This window comes from Amphiprion ocellaris, chromosome 19 (assembly GCF_022539595.1).
Source record: "Amphiprion ocellaris isolate individual 3 ecotype Okinawa chromosome 19, ASM2253959v1, whole genome shotgun sequence".
Lineage (NCBI taxonomy): Eukaryota > Metazoa > Chordata > Actinopteri > Pomacentridae > Amphiprion > Amphiprion ocellaris.
Window position 1 is genome coordinate 613606 of NC_072784.1, and position 20195 is coordinate 633800.

A 20195-nucleotide genomic window follows, 5' to 3' on the forward strand; every position below is an offset into this window, starting at 1 on the left:
CACAGGACTATCAGTCAATGAGCTCCGATGTTTTCTTTGTAGTGAATTTAAATCGACAGAATATGATGAATATTATTCCAACAGATAAGGTTTCAGCTGCTGTGGTGGAGCCACAGAAAGGAAATGTCTGATCTTATCTTAAAGCAGATGATCTGCTCTGTTGTATATGAAACCAAAATATGAACAATTGTGGGTTTGAATCATTTTTTTCTTAAAAAAAAAAAAGGTTTTCAGGGCCAGTCTTATACACGGTGTTCTTTATTCTGTGAGCTGTCCATTGACTAAAACACAGTATTCCTTCTGTCTTTAACTACTACAGTCTGCAGTCCTGAGTCTACTTATCTCTTGTAAACCAGCAACTTCAGTATTTCAGAGCCTGTAAATTTAACACAGCTGATTCTGCGTTAAAAAGAAAGTGGCTTCTCGTGTCACTGTGGACACAAAAGAGGAAACTGAAGTCGTCACAGAGGAAACTCCCACTGAGTTCTCGACAACGTTCACAGGGAGCTGACTGACGAGAAGGAAGCCATGGCGACAGGTGGACCCAGGAGCAGCCGTCCTCGTTAGGTCAGGTAGGAAAGACATTTAGATTTAACCTCCTGTGTTCGTGTGTCAGAGGCTGATCACCACGAAAAAGGAGTAAAACTTTCTCAGAAACATCTTTTTGAACCTGCCTCCATGCTGTTAAATCAGTCAACAAACAGTTCATGTGTTGGGATATCTCTGTGATCAGCTCTAGTTTCAGATGATAATACAATAATTCAATAGAAAGGAAGTAAAAAACAGCTGGATTTGATTGTTCTTCATTAGAGCTGCTGATGAAATGTGTTGAACACATGAATAGTGACATAAAAATCCAACTTTTTAACACCAACAAGCTCAGAATCGTATCAATGCAGCTGTTTAGTCAGTAGAAAACACACAGTTAGACATTAAACAGTAGCAGACTGGTGTTCTTCTCAGATGTTTTTATGCTCTCTGCTGCAAACACATGCAGGTTTCCATGTGTGTACCTCAGAAGATCACTATGCTTTTGATGGTTTCATGTCAGTATGAGACCTTCTGCATCAATACCATGTTTCACAAGTCGTGCTGGATTTCCACCTTCTCCTGTGGGGTTTCCCCGACCTGCTACTGTAAACAGCACACACGATGCCTGACTGACCCAAAAGTTTCCCTCCTTTTATGTTACAGTACTTCACAACATTTGTTCTGTTTTTAACCCAAATTCTCCCCTAAAGGCTAACGTTTGGTTTATTTTTTAAGCTATCATTTCATGGTGTTTCTGCTCTTTTTAAATGCATATTTCTAACTTTGCTTAAATGTATTTTAAGATCTGTGAGAAGGAACCTAGAAAATTACCTTAAAATTAAATAATTTGCATTGATTTGTGAGATATGTACTTATTTTACATTATAAAAATGTGTTAATGACATAAAATTACCATTGTAAGATACTGTTTTTAACAGTGAGCTCCAGAAATGACAAACGGGAAACAAAACAGAAATTAGAAATGTCACTGAAAAAGACTCCGGAACTGAAATTAAGCATAAAATATATTTTTCATTTACACAGCCGAAACTGAGAAAGGATTTTAATTGATTTTTTGTGAAATTTAGGGTTAAAAAAATGAATTAAAGTTAAAAGTCACTTTTTTTTGGTTTGCAATTTTTAAAAATGAAAAACTAACAAAAAACCCCAACAGAAAAACAAAAAACTCAAATCAATTGGACATTTCTAATTAAACAGAAAAGATGTAATACTTCAGAAAGTGCAAAAAAATCTATTTGCATTTAAAAGAATCTTAATTCTAAGCACTTTGCGACACATTAAATCTTGCATAATTAAAGACTTCTTACATTGTACAGTGTTCATTTTGTTATATTAATTTAACTTTTCACAGTTTCTGTATTTAACAAGCCTCATTTAGTGAATTTTACTTCGATACACTAAATTAAATACCTTCTTTTTCTTACAGATGCTTGTGATTTTACCTCTACATGCCTGTATTTAGTATCTCTCTGCCTTTTTTTTCTTTGTTATCAGCATCTAGCACATGTGAGAGGGGCAGATAAGAGGCGGCGGATGTGTGGTGACATCCCACAACAAGCAGTCGACTCACAGAGGAAGAGCGCTGGTGCTGTGGTCGTGACTCATTTCTTCATTATTTCTAGTAAATGAACTAATCCTGCTCACAGATGACAGCTTTCTATATGTGTAACGCAACTTCTCTGTCATCTACAGCTGTCTGGAGGATGTGAATGACTCCAGAAATGATGGCGTTCCTCTGGGTTCTGCTCTGGTCAGTGCTGCCTCATCCGGCTCTCTTCTCTCATCCAGATTTCTGTCCGATCCAGGAGAGCAGCAGCTCCCAGACCAGTGAGTATCCACCTGAAGCTACCTGTCAAACCACACGACAGAACGCCCATTTACTGAAGTGGTGCTTCTTTAAATTATACTTCTGCTCTACTTCCTTCCAAAGGGAACATTCTAACTTCACAGCATTTATCTGATGGATATGCAGATATAGTAAATTTGCATATTTTACAAATAATCTATTTTTATGCAAAACCTTCTGACATCTGATGCATTGCTCTAATGAAGAAAAATGATGTTGTATCTGGAATTTATTTAATGCACCACACTGCCTTCCTCTTTCATGTTCCAGGTTGCAGGGACTTTATTCTAGAGGACTTTAGAAGGGATAGGATTTGAATTCAGTCAGTTAAGTTCATGATTTTTTGCTGTAGAACGTTTTATAACAGAAATGTCTTCACAGCATTTAGGTTTTAGTAACTAAATTGCACAAAAACAAACACGTTAACTACAGTATAAAAGCTGTTAGCACATTAATTATCCTAAAATATACTCATGTACTACAGAGAAACATAATGCACAAGTACTTGTAATGGAGGGTTTCTGTATTGTTTTACTTCCTTTTCTTCAGTAACGATCTTTTTGTTTCTATATTCAGCACAAATAACTGTGATAGGATCAATTCTATAAAATAAATGTCTCCTTTAGTGTCTCCGTTGCTGCAGTCCTTGCAGTGTCACAACGACTACGAGTCCCACGTCCTCTGCAGGTGGAGGAAACACAGAAACACGACGCTGGAGCTCTGGTTTGAGACAGAAGACGGCAGGTAAAGAGAAAGCAGGAACAGGAGAGGAGATGAGGATGTTTAGAAAGGAGAAAGTACATCATTTAGGAAATAGTTTTCTGCCTCACAGCGTTGTGTTTGTGTCCTATCAGGGAGTTGTGTGAGCCGTACAGTGCTGCAGATACAGCTGAGGGTAAAACTGTCCACTGCAGATATAAAACACCACTATTCGTCATTGGAGTCAAACACACCGTCTTCTTCCTGAAGAACAACACAGAGAACATCTGCTCTTCTGTTAGACGGACGTCTCTGGATCTTTTTCAGCACGGTGAGTTCAGCCTTCAGTCAGGGTTTATCTTTACTGGACTGTTTTAAAGCATGTAAGTTCATCTTGCTGAATGTTTTTGTGTTTTCCAGTGAGAGCTCTCCCGCCTGTCAACCTGTCCACACATGAAGCAGGCGATGGAGGCCGGAGGATCCTCTGGTCCAGCCCCTACCCGTCCTCCTCGTCCCTGAGCAGGAACCTCTCATATCAGCTGAGCTACAGGACGCACAGTCAGGACAGCTGGACCGTAAGCAGGAAAATACAAACCTACCACTTGCCTTTTATCACATACTGTTCTTAAAAACATCAGGTTTAACAGAATGATTCGATTCATCTGAAAAATCCAAACCAGAAGTAGCATTTAGCGTTGGCATTCACTTCTCCATAGAACCATAACTGACATTTAAGAGCTCTGCCGTGTTATATATAGCCGTGATCATGAAACCAGCCGCTTTCCTCTCACAGGAAAACTCACTCTTCCATCTAATGGGGCCCATTCTGGTTCAGTTTATAGCTCTCATGTCAAGTCTGAACTCTGGCTGTGCTGAGATCTGGAGGTGGATGTTAACATTAGGATGATTATCACACTCAGACAAAACCTTTTCTGTTAATCTGACGGCACCTGAACGCATCGGTTTCATGTCTGGACAGTTTTCTGTAAAAGTTCCAACAGCAGTCTCACTAGGTTGGACTTTTCTGAATCACTTTCAGCTCTGCACAAGTCTAGATTACCTGCAGTCACACTAATGGATGGACATGCACAAGGAAAGAGCTTTGACTTGTGTTTTGGGGTTTTAGCACAAAAAACACCACAGAGACCACAAATTTCACTGCTTTTATAAACTGAAATGTCCATTTAAAAAAAGCATTTTACTGCAATGAAGACAAGTTAGATGAACAAAAGCCACCAATGATGAATGTAATCCAGGTTTGGACTAATAATTAACTGTAGCGAAAGTTCATCTTGCTGCTTCCAGCTGTTTGTAAGAGTTTTACCTGTGAGTTTATTAAATTCCTGCAGCTTCAAACAGCAGCAGGATCCAAATGAGTGTCTCCAAAGCAAAAAAGAACAGGAGCTTCATTGACGCTAACATCCCAGATTAGTGTAATGCTCATCATCTTAACATGCTGAATGTTTGTACTCCAGACTTTTAACTGGCCGCTAATCCTGTGTGATGAAAATATGAATGCCGAACTATTTATCACCACACATTGAAATCTAAATGCACTGCTGGAAGTATACACTGATCAGGTAAAACATTCTGACCACCTGCCTCATGTAGTGTTGGTCCCTTTATGCTGCTAAAACTCCTCTGACCCAGTGGGGCATGGACTCAGGACCTCTGGAGATGTCCTGTGGTACCAGGATGGTGGCACCAGGATGTCCTATGTCTCCATCCCGGTACCACAGAACATCCCCAGAGGTCCGGTAGCAGGTGTTGAGAATGTCAGGACTGAAGGTTTCCCAGCAGAACGTTGGATTAGAACCAGATGATGGATGTTCTTCAGCCGTCAGTGGTCATGATGTTGAGGCTGATGGGTGTATATTTAACCATAATAATGTCATATATCTGTTTCTCTGTCTCTTCCTGCAGACTGAGAATGTCACAATCTCCACTGTGAAGTTAGAGAGGCGTGTGCTGTTTCCAGGTCAGCGGTATGAAGCCAGGGTAAGGGTTCGGGCTGGAGTGGGTCACTGGAGCGACTGGAGTCCAGTGGTGACCTGGAAGACTAAAGACGGTAAATCAGCTGTTCAGCTTCATCAGCTTCTACTCTGAATAAACAGCTTGGTGTATTGAATGTGCTGAATAATCTGCCAAAGCAAAGTCTTTTCCCTGCTTCTTATCTCCCGTCCTCACGTCTAATCTCCTGCTCTGTCCACTCTAATGGGAGCTGTTCTGACTGGTTCATTCTCTCTGTCTGGCTGTAGACTTTGGGCAGCTTCCCACTTTGCACTGTGTGCTGGGAGGAGAGAGGGAGGTGGTGTGTAGCTGGAAGGTGAGCCGAGAACTGGCTCACTTCATCACCTATCGGCTGGTCTGTCGACGCAATCGAACCGCCCGGTAAGTTGAGCGTGGCGCCGTTAACGCCTCCTGGTTTGGAGCTGAAAGATGCACCATCCAGTTATCATGCATTCATTCACTGATCTGAACATCCCTGCTCCTCTTTTAATCCCCCCTTCAGGTCGGAGAGATGCTGTGTGAACCCAGCAGTCCGGCCCGACCACAGCGGGGCGCTGCTGAGCTACAGCTGCTCTCTGGACGTCCCAGGATCTGAACATCTGCTGCTGGACCTCCAACCAACACACAATGCCAAGACTTTTGAGGCACACCAGCACAGTGAGTACAGCAAGGCCACAAACCAGAGGAGAGGATGAGAGGAGAGCATGTCCCACCAAATTAAAAGCACACAAGGGGGTGATAAAACTGCAGGTAGAGAGAGGATAGCTGAACAGATGTGATCCAGTAGTCCCACCTAGTGGCTGGATGGGACTGTTGCATTCATGTGTAAATGTTTGGACAAAGTCTAGTGGTAAACATGTCATATCTCTGGTATGCAATAGTTCCAACAGACTGCTGCCTGAAGCCCTATTTCATATATTTAACCATCACACCGATTTAAAATGTCCCATATATACATGGGTTCTTGTATTGTGATCAAAATGTAACATATTATTTTGTGTAGCATCAACATTTCATTTTCCGATAGAAATTTTTCAACAGTTGTTAAATTTAAGGACACTTTTGTTCACGTTGTGCTTCACAGTTTTGATGAATGTGATTCAATCAGCTCTGACTGAAACTAGTCACGACATCGCTGTGAGTCAGGGGTTGAGTGACAAAAGTTGTAAAGAGACAAGAAACTGATTATAGAACAAAAAGCTATTTATTTACAAATTAAAGCAGCACTAAATTCAGATAAAAACAAGTTTCTTACCAAAAACCAAACCGATCCAACGTCTTGAAGCACCAAACACGCTTGACTTTAGGACACAGGACACAAAGACACCAACACGATGATCAGGATGGATTTTAAACTACATTCTGACTGTAGACTGGCCAAAAAACAAAACATACAACCTACCTGCACACAAATCCACAGCACTAAACGCTGTAACACTAGTGCTATCTATCCATGGAAGGTTTTACAGTCTCTACTGCAAACCTGACATTGCACAGTACAGTATGACTGCCGGTATTCATCTCATAACTCCTTTAAAAACAGCTAAATAATCCAGATGAACTTAACTAATCTCTTGTTGCTCAGTCCATCCCAAACCACCGCAGCAGCTGAAGGTCACAGAGGAGAAAGGGAACTGGATGGTGGAGTGGACGGAGCCGAGCACAGCTTCCAAACTCAGACTGTCCTACCAGGTCTGCTACTACAGGACACCAGATCAAGTGAGAAGTGTTCAGATCAGTGGTTTTTGTTTCTTTAAGCTGCATACCTGTAGTGGAACTTCTTCCTCCCTTCTTCCTTCTTTATTAGAGATCTCCGGTGCTGCTGAACATCTCAGAGGGATCCCTGTCCGTGACCATCCTGGGAAATTCCCTGGAGCCTTTCCAGACCTACCAGGTGAAGGTCAGAGCCCTGGTGGTTCCTGGACACGGTTCCCTCTATGAAGGAATCCCCTCAGAATGGACGGATCCTGTGGAGTGGACTTCACATGGAGGTAGAATATTAGCTCCAGTCCTCATGCACATGTTTTTCCTGTGGGGATTATTTTCTGTTCATCGCTTGTTTTTTTCCGGAGCAGCCTAATAAAACCCTCCTAACACATGCCATTATTAATCATTGTTAGCATCATTGATTCTATGTTCTGTCCCCTTACAGCCACCTGGTCCTCCACCACCCTCCTCTACATCCTCATCAGTGTGTTCGTGGCCACAGTCTTCTTCATCCTCTACTGCACCATCCCAGCCTGTCAGAGGTACTTTAACCCTCGTGTCGTCCAGCAGGTCAAATTAACCCGTTTTAAAGTTTGAAAATGTGAAAAAAATATATTTTCACAGTGAAACTTCTGATGTCCACATTTTCAACTTTTTGGGAAATCTTTGAACATTTTTTGGTGGAAAAAAAGAAATGTTAAAAATGTTTCTTAAGAAAATTCACATGAAAATCAACCAAAATCCAGCGAATTTCACTGGATTTTGGTTGATTTTTATGTGAATGTTCTTAAAGAAAATATTAGAAGTTTTACTGATATATATGGAATCACTTTAGATATTTTTAGGATTTTTTGGAAGATTTTTGGATTTTTATTCATTTTTAGAAAATATTTACAAGAATTTTCTTGTCAAACTTGGAAGATTTTTTAAAAAATAAAACTTTTCAGGGAAACTTTTAAGAAATTATTTGAATTTTCTTCCTGAAGGTTTTGCAAATTTTCCGAAATTTGGGGAATTTTTTTGCAGATTTTTTGGATTTTTTTCAGACAAGGAAACAATATGTTTTGGTGCCTGTAAATGAGGACAAAAGGAGGGTTAATGTGTTTGTATTCTGAAATGTGAGATCCCTGAACCATCTATTAGAAGTTAAAGTCCTGTTGAATTCTAACTACAGCCATGAGAGTACAAGTAATACAAAATGTATTTGAGTTTTCCTTTCATATTAAACTCTCTTTTCATATATGTTGAATATTTAGGAAGGTCATTCTATGGGTGGAGTCGGTTCCTTCTCCAGAAAAAAGCAAAATCCTCTCTGAGATGAAGGTAAGACCAGATTTTTTTTTTCTGTTTCTAGTATCTCAGTCAGCATATTAGAGTTTTACTGTCCACATATTTAATTTTTGCATGGTGTGTCTTTGTGTTTCAGTCTGCCACCACTCGGACCATCATGCAGAGCGAGAAGACATCCATCTGCAAAGTCCAACACCTGGACAGCGTGTCAACGTGGTAATCTGCTTCACACATCCACACAGAAATCACTTTCAGATTCTTCAGTCGTAGAAGAAAACATCTGTCAGCGTGGGTGATAATAATGACCTGCTTTCTGTCTCTGCAGCTCCTCCGATGCTTTACTGTGGCCGACCAAGGCCAGGGAACCAGACCGTCTGGATCAGGAGGAGAGCTGCTGGGATGGAGACGCTCTGCCGGGTCCTGCTGAGAAGGTTCAGAGCTCTGACACGTCTTCTATGAGCTTCAGCGGACCGTACATCTTCTGTCAGGTCAGCTACAAACAGCAGCTTCTGGCAGGGTTTCTCAAGCACAAAAGAAAATCAGACACATGGATCTCAGAATGAACGTCCCTGTCCAGTGTTTGTAGGCCTCTGTGTTTTAACAGCATAGAGCCATAATGCAGACATCTGACTGCCTTTAATGACATTTTATATTAAGAGAGTATTTTGACATTCTCACTCAAAGATTTCACACGAAACTGCAGCACAAAAATGACACGCTGTGGTTTTTTAGAGGGGGTGTGTGCCAGACTTGGGCAGAAATAACATTTAAAAAATCCCCCTTAAAACCACAACCTGTCATTTTTACACTTTGACTCTTGTGGAGGTTAAAGAAACAAAACAGAGCAATAGTAATAGATGATTTTTAGAAGGGTAGGCTAGGTTTTTCCCAGCACGAACAGTCTTTGTGCTATGCTAAGCTAATTGAGTGTTTGCTATAGAGACGCGAGAGATGGATCCACCAAATCTGAATATTTCCCAAATCCACTGTGAACAAACAATTCCAAACATATTTACCTGCATGTGTTGTAAAGTATCTTATTAACCCTCCTGTTGTCCTCATTTACGGGCACCAAAAATATTGTTTACTTGTCTGAAAAAAAATGTAAAATTTCAGCAAAAAAAGTTTTAAGGGAAACTTTCAAGGAATTTTCTTCCTGAAGATTTTGCAAATTTCTATAAATCTGGGGAATTTTTTTGCTGAATTTTTGGATTTTTTTCAGAGAAGGAAACAATATTTTTTGGTGCCAGTAAATAAGGACAACAGGAGGGTTAAAATGGGTCAATTTGACCTGCAGGACGACATGAGGGTTAAATGAGCACATAGCAGGTCTGGACATTATGGTTTCTGTCTTACAGTCATCAGAGCAAACATCCAAGTCAGTGAACATCAAGAGTGAAGACAAAGACAAAGACGCCCCGTCAGATGTCTCTGCATCTCCTTCCCCAGTGAATTTCACAGTTTTCGGAGACGGTTATGTGCATCTACCGAGCCCCAATGTCTCCAGATCCACTCAGGATCTCGTCTCCCACAGTAATGAGAACACAAGCTCACATCTCCACATCAGCGCTGAGCAGGACCAACATAGACCAGATAGTCAGCCTGGCCTCAGCGAGCCCAGCAGCAGTGATCAGTCTCCAGAATACACCTCAGAAGCTTTCAGTGCCTGGCCTCAGAGCGACGCCGTCCAGGTCTCAGGGTACTGCCACCTCCCCACCACCTTCATGACGGCAGCCAAGTGAGGAGCAGCAGATCTAAGAGGACCTAGAACCACTGATTTCTGTTTCTCCCAATAAGCTTTCCACAATATTCCAAGTTCCTTGTGCTTCCATGTGAAAAACAAGCATCACATGTTTCATTAATGGGATTGTTGAGCATTTTAATGGACTATTAACCTCCTTTTTGTTTGACTTAAGGTGAACTAGTGAGCCAAGCTGTGAGAGGATAGTCTGCACTCAGGACAGCAAAGCATGTCTTTATTTTTGAACTTTTTGGAAACAAACGCATGTTAGATTGGGACAAAATACCTTGTTATCTAATCAAATCCAAACACCTATCATGCAAAACACCTTTGTGAAACTGAAAGTGTTTTATTTTTTTCGCTGAACCTGCGTCTGATCCGATTCTTAACGGACTGTTGTGCTTTTCTCAATATGTATAATGATCACTTCCTCTTCCTATTGCTCCACCCATGCACAGCGTTTCACACAGGAAGTGAATGTTCAACCACAGACTCTTCAGAACTGTGTTGAAATGTAGAAGTTTTTATTACTTCCTCAAACTCTGCCTCTGTCACTCCTGAGGAAGAAGCTGAATTTAGCAAACTGCACTTCACTGGAAAAGTTTCTGTTTTTGCTGACGTTCGTGTTCACTGTCGTCATGTATGTAAGCGTGTTTGCACAAACGTGTGGGAGTTGACCCCTTATTGTAAATGTCCTAGCGTGAGTGTTGCTGGATGTATGTATATATATATATATATATATATATATATATATATATATATATATATATATATATATATATATATATATATATATATATATATTATCTATCATGATGTACTGAAACTGCTGCATTAACTCACTAAACAACAAGGTGTTCTGGATGTTCTTTGCTCCTGTAATATTTTTATTCACTGTGGACTTATTTTCCCTGCAATATAAAATCATGCAGCTCTATTGAAACAGCACAACTGTGGCAACAAATAGAGGATCTGATCTGACATTTAAAGCCTCTAAATGGTTCATTATTATAGCTTGTCATTCACATATATTTGAGAAAGGTCTGCAGTGACAACAGTTCATTTATTAATCTGATAGCATCCAAAAAACAGAAGAAAAGTTCATTTCTGTGAATACTTCTGTAAGAAAACCGATATTGGGAAAAAAAATGGGATCTCCACATGCTGTAGATATTTAATTATTTACATTTTTATAACTAATACAAACTAGGTGTTTTTATTTACTATTCTGCTCATGAACTCCAGAAAGATATTTCACCATGCTGAGTGTACCTTTCAGAGATTTGATGAGAGCTTGTTCCACCGTTTTTGAGCCATTTTGTTGATCTTAATTATTTGTTTCCCTACTTGTCTTTTTTATTTTGTATACACAGCCTGCAGTTCATCCAAAAACTCACTGGATTTTTGTCACATGATCAAAGCTGAGCCAGTCACAGCTTCTCTGAGGTGCATAGAATATTTAGTTTATTATGGGATCTGGTGCAAATGCATTATTTTGGTGAAATTTTATCTGAGACATGGTGAGTAGAGGGATTCTGATGAAATTTATATTTTGAGTCTATTTTGATGTCATTAATGGATCATGAATGAGTTTTCTGAAATACATTTATAATGGTTTATAATGTTTCTGTGCTTCTGTTTTGTGAGAATGAGAACAAAAATTCTTGTCTGTTTTATAAGAGACTTAGACAGACTTTATGAATCCCCAGAGGGAAATTCTGTAAATTCTATAAATGGATTTTCATGCACAAACGATATCTAAAAGTCTCAGCTGTCATGATTGAAACTGAGAAACAACAGGCTAACAAACTGTATGATACAATTATTATCTCCTAATGTCTGGGTTAATTTGAAATCATAATTTAGACAACTGATGAATCATTCATCTTATTTCAGAATGTGTAACAGAACAGAACACATCTTTTTTTGCTTTCATAAAACTATATGTGTTAAGGTTTGAGTATCTTTTCATTGATTGATTGATTCATTCATTCATTCATTCTGTTTCTTCTTTGTCGCTCCCACAGCAGAGGAGGCAACGAAAAGGAAAGAGGAGTGGAGGAAAACAGGTGTTTAACAAAAGCAGACATCTCTGCCTCAAAGCTGCTGTTTTAAAGCAGCATCAGTTAAATCTGACGTGTCTCACAGCTGCTTCATCTGTTCTTTATCCTGTCTCAGTCTACTGCTGTGTTTTATATCATCTATCAGAGGATCTAAACTCTATTAGTGTCAGCTAACAGCATGGATTCACTTAGAATTCACAACATGATGGGATGAGACACGCTACCATGACAATGCTCTGCACCAGTACAAAGTGACATATATTATGTTTCAGTGATTAATATCATGTATGCATGTTGTCAGGTTTGACTTCCTCTCTACACCTGAGCAGAAATGGGATGATGTTCAGGTAGAGCTCTCCTCTCTAACCAGTCTGATCTCTCCTGACCTCCTCATTCAACTTTCGTTGTCTTTGGTTCCATCTGTGGGAGATGTTTTCTATTAAAGCCTGTCAGACTGTATGAAAGACAAACTAGCAGATTTAGACTCCCAAGCAAACCCTTTTCTTGAAGTGGTTATTTGCATGGATAATGGAATAATCAACTGTCGGAATCTGGCCTCTTTCTTCCACTCTGCACAGCCAAACAGACCGCTGGGTTGCTGTTCTGTTGTGTTTATGGTCTGCATTTAGCACTCAGACATGTGAGGCTGTTGTTGATGATCTTGTGTTGAATGAAATGATGCTGTTTGAACTGTATTTTAACCATTTTTAAATGATCAATTTTCTGAATAATTTGCTGTTGTTTCATAGATTTTGCCTCAGATAATGGGTAATAAAATCACAGAACAAAGTATTAATTTACATGTTAACAGTAAAAACAAAAATTACTAGATAGCAATTAGTTATGTTACAACACTTTACCAAAAAATGACAACCATTTAAAAATATTTATAATTATTTTACAGATTACATTTGCTGTGTATGTAATAGGGGTTGGATTAAAAGTAAATCATTACAGATTTTCCTTATTTTGATAAATGCAGGGGTGGATTTAGAGAAAAATTAATAGGGTGGCAAAGGGGTGGCAGATACATTTTAGGGGGTGACATACATATATATATATATGTATATATATATGTATATATATATATATATATATATATATATATATATATATATATATATATATATATATATATATACACACATATATATACACATATATATACATATATATACATATATATATACACATATATATACACATATATATATATACACATATATATATACGTATATATACATATATACGTATATACGTATATATATATATATATGTATATATATATATATATATATATATATATATATATATATATATATATGTATATATATATATATATATATATATATATATATATATATATATATATATACACTCTGCCAAGGAGGCGGAGCCTTGGCAGAGTTATGTGATGATTGGCATTGGTTTGTCTGTCTGTTAGCTATAATAAACAATAATAACAAATAATATGTGTGCATGTCTTCCTTTAGACATTTGATTCATTTTTTTTCTGTAATTCAGAAAAAAGAAAAAAAACGTATTCCCATGATGCATCGCTTTGTTTTTGTATTTTATTTTTATTTTTTTAACAAACTACTCATAATAATAAATAATATGTGTACATGTCTCCCTTTTAGACATTTGCTTTTCATTTTTTTCTCTTTTTTTGTAATTAAATTTAAAAAAAAAAGCGTGTTCCCATGATGCACCTGTCGGTACACCTGTGAAGTTCCGCCCTGAGCCACGCGCAGACAGGTAGAGAAGAAGACCGGAGGTACGGCGGACGGAGCATAGGGCTGGAAGCAGGACTTCATCAGGACTTCATCAGGACTTCATCAGGACTTCATCAGGACTTCATCAGGTCAGCAGGTGGTTTCCAGTCGGGCAGGACGAAACCTCACCTGAAAAGCGGAACCGGTGAGTTATTGACGTTAAAATAAATACGGTTAACGGGGTCGTTTCAGCTGACGGTAGCGCAAATGTTTGAACTTGTCCATGAAGGGACCTCGGTGGCGTCCGTGCTCACGTGCGTCGAACGGTTCCTCTGTTTTATTCTACGAGATGAAAATGTTGAAAAAGTTGTCAAATATTTCTGTATTTGTGAATAAATGTGACTTTAGTTGTGACAGAAACGGCCTCAGGGCAGCTTTGTCTTTCTCCTGGTGGTGAAACTAGAACTCCAGATGTTTCCTCAAAGCGCTGCTCTGTGGAAAACGTGTCCTGGAGAGTTTCTCACTGTTCTGGTTTTCTGGGTGTTTGTTGGAACCAAACCCGTTTCATTAAACCTCCAACATCCAGCTGGGTGTGCTGGTCTGACTGGGATGGTTCCTCTCTGGTTAGCTTTAACATTAGATCCATAGGACTAAATATGTGGGTTTATTTTGTTTTTTATTGTTGTTTTTGTGCTGTAATTGTGCTGTAATTCTGTGCTTTTCTTCTCAATATATGAATTTCCAGGCTAATGAAAGGCTAAAGTTAATTTCAGAATCATGCAGTGTTCAACAGAAACTCCTACAGTTCAGTTAATTTTCCTAAACCACTAACTCCAGTAAAATGTCCCGGCTTTATTCATCTGTCCATTCTACCCACAGCACATCTGTATGTTTGGTTGTTTTCCGTGTATTTACGGTTCAGGTGTTATCGAAGGGTTGAAGGTGTTTTCTTCTGTTACTCGTGTGTTTCCTGAAGTTCTGAAACACCATGCAGAAGGTCCAGACCCTAGCAGAGGAACGTTTATGTCCACATTTACGTCCCTGTTTTGGGTTGAATTGCTTATTTCTTGTTCATTGCAACACGGGGGAACATATCAGATGAAACTGCATGACTGGACTTTTCCAGCAGCACCAGTTGCTGGTCTTTGTGATGATGAAGAATCATTATGAATAGTTAGAATATTCTGCATACAGTCCAGCTTCACACCCTTTACTATTGCTAGAATTACTCATGGACTCATCACTGCACAGATATGGAACAGGAGTTTTGTAGTGATGATTACTTAATCGTGAATATTTATAGATTCCAACTCAGTCATGTGATGAAGACAGATCAAATGCAGCGGCTTTAGTAAAATCTCCTCCCATTTTTACACCAGGGGTTCTGATTTCACTCATTTAGTACCTTTTCATTCTTTCACTACAAGCTGAAACAAATAGCAGAACGTAATGTGATTTGAACAATTAAATGAATGTTCTGGTAATTGTTATGCTCAAATATTAGCTGCTTCTCTAATCTGAGTATTTGATGCTTTGTCACACATGATAGTCACTAAATATCTTTAGACTCTGGATTGGAAAACACAAAATGTCTGCCTGATCTGTGGGAAATTACATTTTTTCCTCAAAGTTTAGCAGAACGACTGAGTTTTGATTCGTGCAGATAAACCCAGAACAGCTCCATGTTTGGTTGGATGATCCAGAACAGATCCTAGTTTTTGCTTTAACTTTATAAACATTTGAAATGTTTGATCAAAACACTGAATGTTCTGTCATCCAGATAGTTGGAAAAGTCTGAGGATGTAGGAGAACTGTGTGAAGGACTTCCAGTATTCGCGATGCTGTCGTGTGTTTCCAGTAGCTGCTGTACGTCTGTTTCAGTGCAAAATGTGTCGTAAACCGAGACTTCCTAAATGTGGAGCGTTTCTAACATTCCAGGATGTTAACGCTGTGATGTCAGTAACGGAGATCTGTAGGTCTGCCTCTGAAGCGATTAGATCAGCTTTATGTGAGTTTCTTCTTTTGTTCTAAATGCTCTGTGGAACCCTGTGTCTGCTAGGTTTTAGCTCTCTATAGTTTGTCCCTGACTCGGCTTTCTGTTACTGTGTCTTATTTATTTTTTTCCATTTTGCTGAACATGTCCTTCCAACATCTTTGGTCCCTACAGGATCTACATTACCTCTGGTACTTAATATATCACAGAAAAACAAGTTTGGTCATGTTTTCAGACTTTTGGCAGCCACTTAGTGTGTAAATATTAGTTGGTTCAGTGTTTTGAAACATTTTTCATCTGTAATCTTGGTATGGGCTGCTAACATTCTGCATTCTCTTGTGTCACATAGATGGCAGATAAAATAAATCTTAACTGTCGGTTTTATTACAGCCACAGTATGGAGTAGGTGAAGAGTGCATCTGTTATTTCTACTGTGTTGGCATCACTTCCCCTCTGTTCCACATATTGGCACAAAGCTGAACAAATAAGTGGAACCCTGCGCTGTAAACATTTCTGTAAACCTGCAGAGAACTCCCATCAGTCACATGCATGTTGTTCTGGCACATTCCTGGAAGGAGGAAGGGAGTGAAAGATGCAGGATAGAAGAGAGAGAGAACCAGTCTGTTCAGGTGTCAGCAGTGACTGAGGCAGCAGAACTTATCCAGATAAATGTGATAGAACAGATTGTTCTCGACTGGAATCACACTAAAATCTGGTGTCATCTTTTTACTAATCTGTGACTCTCATGGTTGGTTTGGTCACTCTGTGCTTATTGACGTAGAAAAACCTAACTAGAAGAGATTCTTTCTACACATCGAGGCACATTCTCATAAGCTGGATTATTATACAGTGAATTTATAATCACAGTGTCAATAAATGCACATTAAAATGATCAGTGAAGCATTACTGTAATAACTTCATTTTTTATAAACTATTTTGGTCTAGTCTCCAGTGAACTGCAAAATGGTAGAAATAGAATATTTTAATATTTTGATTTCTTGAAAAATCAAATGTTCCTGCATTTATTTTAGCGATAATGCAGGGCCTGTTCATAATGCATCTGTTCATAATTCTGCAGTGATAAAAATAAATAATAGGTTGTAAAATATCGGGCTACGTTTTGCATTTAGGACGACGCTACACATTTGGTCCGATGGCAACTAAAACGCATTTACAAACCTCTACAGCAGACATTCTTCATGACCAGTTGAAGAAAGTGGAAAGGCAGAAAATTAAAAACAATCCCAGATGAGATGCCTCCTGAGCAGTTTTACAGAATGTTCGCTACACAATGAATTCCTTCAGCTATGTCTAGAATATTTCTGTTTTGCCTTCATTTCAATCAGATAAGTTACATTTTCTGACTTGCTATAGATGAACCCATTTCCCTCCTGTTTTATATCACCCCTTGTTCTCAGTAACCAAAGTTTAAATGCTATCTTTTTTTGTCTGGACAAAACAGAGGTGATGGAAATGAATGGATGGAGAAGCTCATCCATTCATTCATCACTGATGTGACATCAGTCATATAAAGAAGCTGATGGAGGTTTTCTTCCATGCTGCCATGCTGTCCTGGAAAGATGTGATGTTTATCCTCACTGATCGGCTGGTTTGAACTGAGGGTTTTGTTGTGTGAGCATGCATGAAGCTGAACTGAGTTAGAGAAAAAGCTGTTGAAAGACTTCAGAAGTCAAACAGCAGATTCTAACGTAACACCTTGTTTTGTGTTCTAGTGAAGGTGAAAGCCGTTTTTGTTGTTTTTTGTGTTCTTAGGGCCGTATCTCAGACCCTGCTGACTCTCTGGTTTACTGGTCAGACCACATACCTGACATCGTTGTTATGAACTTCTCCTGTCCTTGTGAATGACTCAAATATGAGCGTCATACTTCTGTTGTGATGGCAGCGGTCAGGTATTTATGAAGAAAATATGTATGTCCACTAAATAAAGCTAGATGGAGAACAGATAGAAGACATAATGTACGGGCAGCGGACCCTTCGGAGTCTAAGATGTCATAAATAATGAACTATACATCCTGTCCGTGCTTTGAAATGTGCTTGGAAGGTGGTTGGGCTAATCCTCCTTAACCTCCTCAGCTGCTGCAGATGTTGTTTGGTTCCAGCACCACTGAGATTCCACATGTCTAGATACCAAATATGATCCGAATTATATTACAATGACATCAGTCAAATAAACGTATTTCAACATAAGCAGTTATATTTAAAACAAACCAACCATAAAAAAGAACAGATGTACACGTTGCACCCATGGGACCTGAGTTAGCTGGTCTTGTTCAGCAGGGTAGTGGATTCAGTCAATAAAATTATAATATTCAACTTTGAACAAGTGAATAACCTTAAAATACAGATGCAGTAGAGAGATGCTGAGATTATCACCCCTGTAGTTCTGACCAATCAGGAACTGGTACCAGTTTCAGAACCAGTAGTGTAGAGGAACCAGTTGAGTTTTTATAAGGACACATCACCACTGGATTTTTTAAATGCCATTTTTCAGACTCACAAATATCATGCTGTCCACATCCACTGCATTCAAGGGGAAGTAGAAAGTCTCAGATGGATAACCATGAAATAGAAAATTATAAAATATATCTACTTGTAATTTGAAAGAAGCGTGCCTTTTGCATGTTTTTCCATATAAATATTGACATGGAATTTTTTACAGATGTTATATAAAGTAGTTCATGTCACAAAACAAACAAGCAAACCAAAAATAAAAACATGCTGTCACAACATGACACAATATTTGTCAAGTGGGACAATAAATTACACAACCTTAAAGGTTGAGTGTCACCGATACAATACCACTTAATCTAGAATATTGAGTGAGTCAGTTCCCCAGATATGCAGCTAACCCAGAGATGTTTAGTGTAAAGCATGCTGGGAATGTTCTGGCCTCTGTTGAAGTGTGCATGCTTCTTCTACTCTGGTTTCAGCTGGAAGGACAACTCCTTCCAAGAACTAGCAGGTTTACTGGATGTTTGGCAGCTAGGAGTAAACTCCAAATGTTCTGCATGTGTACGTTATGTACGGATACCGGATCACGTGACCTAAATATGTAGCGGACGGTGGGAATTAATGGGACTCAGAAACACCCCCACAATTTAATCAGTTGTTCCTTGTATCATTTCTGACGGATAAGTCCTGATAAGTCCTCAGAGGTGGATTTGTAGTAGAATCACAATCAGCTGATGTAGTGTTCACTTATTGTCATGGTTACAGTGACGCCGTGCTGCTATCTCGCAATGATACAGAAATCTTTAACTAATCTGTGGATCCAGTCTATAAGCTGCATCACTGTCAAAATCTAATCACTTGGTCCTTGTGTCATTTCTGACTTTCCCTGGAAATTTCATCCAAATCCGTTGGTCTCTTTCTGAGTAATGGTGCTGAAAGTTGAAGCGAAAGATTAACAGATGGAAGGGCAAACGTATGGCGATCATCACGTAACTCTGCTGCGTTCCTTGGTGGAGTAATAACGTGTTGCTCTGTTTTTGAGTAATGGTGCAGACAGACAGACTTACGGACAGACGCACGCCGATGGTCGCATAACTCCGCCAAAGAACGCGGTGTAAAAATCTATTTTTAAAAAAATCTATTAAATCAAGTAAAAATCAATACCTAACTTAGATAAACAAAACAGCAAAAATCTATTTTTAGTGAGTGCATGTGTTTGGCATGGTGCAGTTAGCATCGTAGCTTCACGGGAAGTAGCTTCATGGTTCAGATCTGCTATCAGCGGGGGTCTGTCTGTGTGGAGTTTGCATGTTCTGCCTGACTGGTCATTCTAAGAGGTGAGAGTTGGTAGTTTTGTATCTGTCAGTTCTAGCCCAGGCATGGAGGGATAGGACCCAGCCTCTTGTCCAATGCAGGGTCCACCCTGGACAGGATCAGCTGAGATGGGCTATACAGGATGAAGCAGGCACAGCTTATGAATGAATGCATGGTATTCTGAAATTACCTTTACCTCCAGTGTTACAGGATGAATACATGGCTTTAGTGAGATTTTCTCTCATTTGTTGGGTTACAGCTGGAGTAATCGGGCATAATTCTGTTTTAATGTTTTACCTACTTGTAGTTAAAGTTGTCTGAGAGGAAACCAAACTTCTGCACCTCCTCCTGTCAGTGAACATGTAACGTGGGTTGAATCCATGTGAAACCACAAATGAATGTTGAAATGTAGCTTGAATATCTTTACATGTTGTCTGGTGGGAAGGCTTTAGGATGGAGGGAGAGCTGTGGGAGGGCTGTATGTTCAAATGTTCTTTCTTTTCCAGATTTCTGCCGACTGCAGCTGAGCATGCTTAACAGAATAAAGCCTGATATTCTGTCTTTTTTTATTATTGTTGTTGAAAAGATACCATTCATTCTGACCCCCCTGTCTGTAGACTCTCAGACCCAAACTGACCGGATCCTGCTGAGGATGTAAATTTTCATAAAAATGTCAAAACTACGGCACATGGTCATTTTTATAAAGGCTCAGTAATTATTTAAAATTATTGTGGTTTTTATCTGGCATTTCTCTAACAGGAAGAAACGGAGCATTAGTTGAATTATTTTCATT

General features: G+C 39.1%; 1 protein-coding gene across 2 annotated transcripts; it reads left to right on the forward strand.

Moving 5' to 3' along the window:
• Positions 1 to 469: 469 nt before the first annotated feature.
• csf2rb (colony stimulating factor 2 receptor subunit beta) lies at positions 470 to 10563 on the forward strand. 2 transcript variants are annotated; one of them, XM_023289482.3, is made up of 16 exons: positions 470 to 572; positions 2047 to 2145; positions 2245 to 2379; positions 3025 to 3142; positions 3253 to 3428; positions 3518 to 3672; positions 5021 to 5165; positions 5356 to 5488; positions 5610 to 5764; positions 6693 to 6826; positions 6915 to 7098; positions 7260 to 7356; positions 8071 to 8137; positions 8241 to 8320; positions 8430 to 8592; positions 9463 to 10563. In XM_023289482.3, the coding sequence occupies exons 3-16, from the start codon at positions 2262 to 2264 to the stop codon at positions 9844 to 9846; spliced, it is 2109 nt and encodes a 702-aa protein (XP_023145250.1). In that variant the 5' UTR covers positions 470 to 572; positions 2047 to 2145; positions 2245 to 2261; the 3' UTR covers positions 9847 to 10563. The 2 variants fall into 2 exon arrangements, with proteins under 2 accessions (XP_023145250.1, XP_023145249.1); XM_023289481.3 differs by having other exon boundaries at positions 471 to 572; positions 2047 to 2137.
• Positions 10564 to 20195: the final 9632 nt, after the last annotated feature.

Coding starts and splice junctions, on each gene's coding strand:
- csf2rb (XM_023289482.3), top strand. CDS start 2,262: ATGACTCCAGAAATGATGGCGTTCCTCTGGGTTCTGCTCTGGTCAGTG. Junction 3,143..3,252: donor TTTGAGACAGAAGACGGCAG/GTAAAGAGAAAG, acceptor GTGTCCTATCAG/GGAGTTGTGTGAGCCGTACA. Junction 8,138..8,240: donor AAATCCTCTCTGAGATGAAG/GTAAGACCAGAT, acceptor TTTGTGTTTCAG/TCTGCCACCACTCGGACCAT.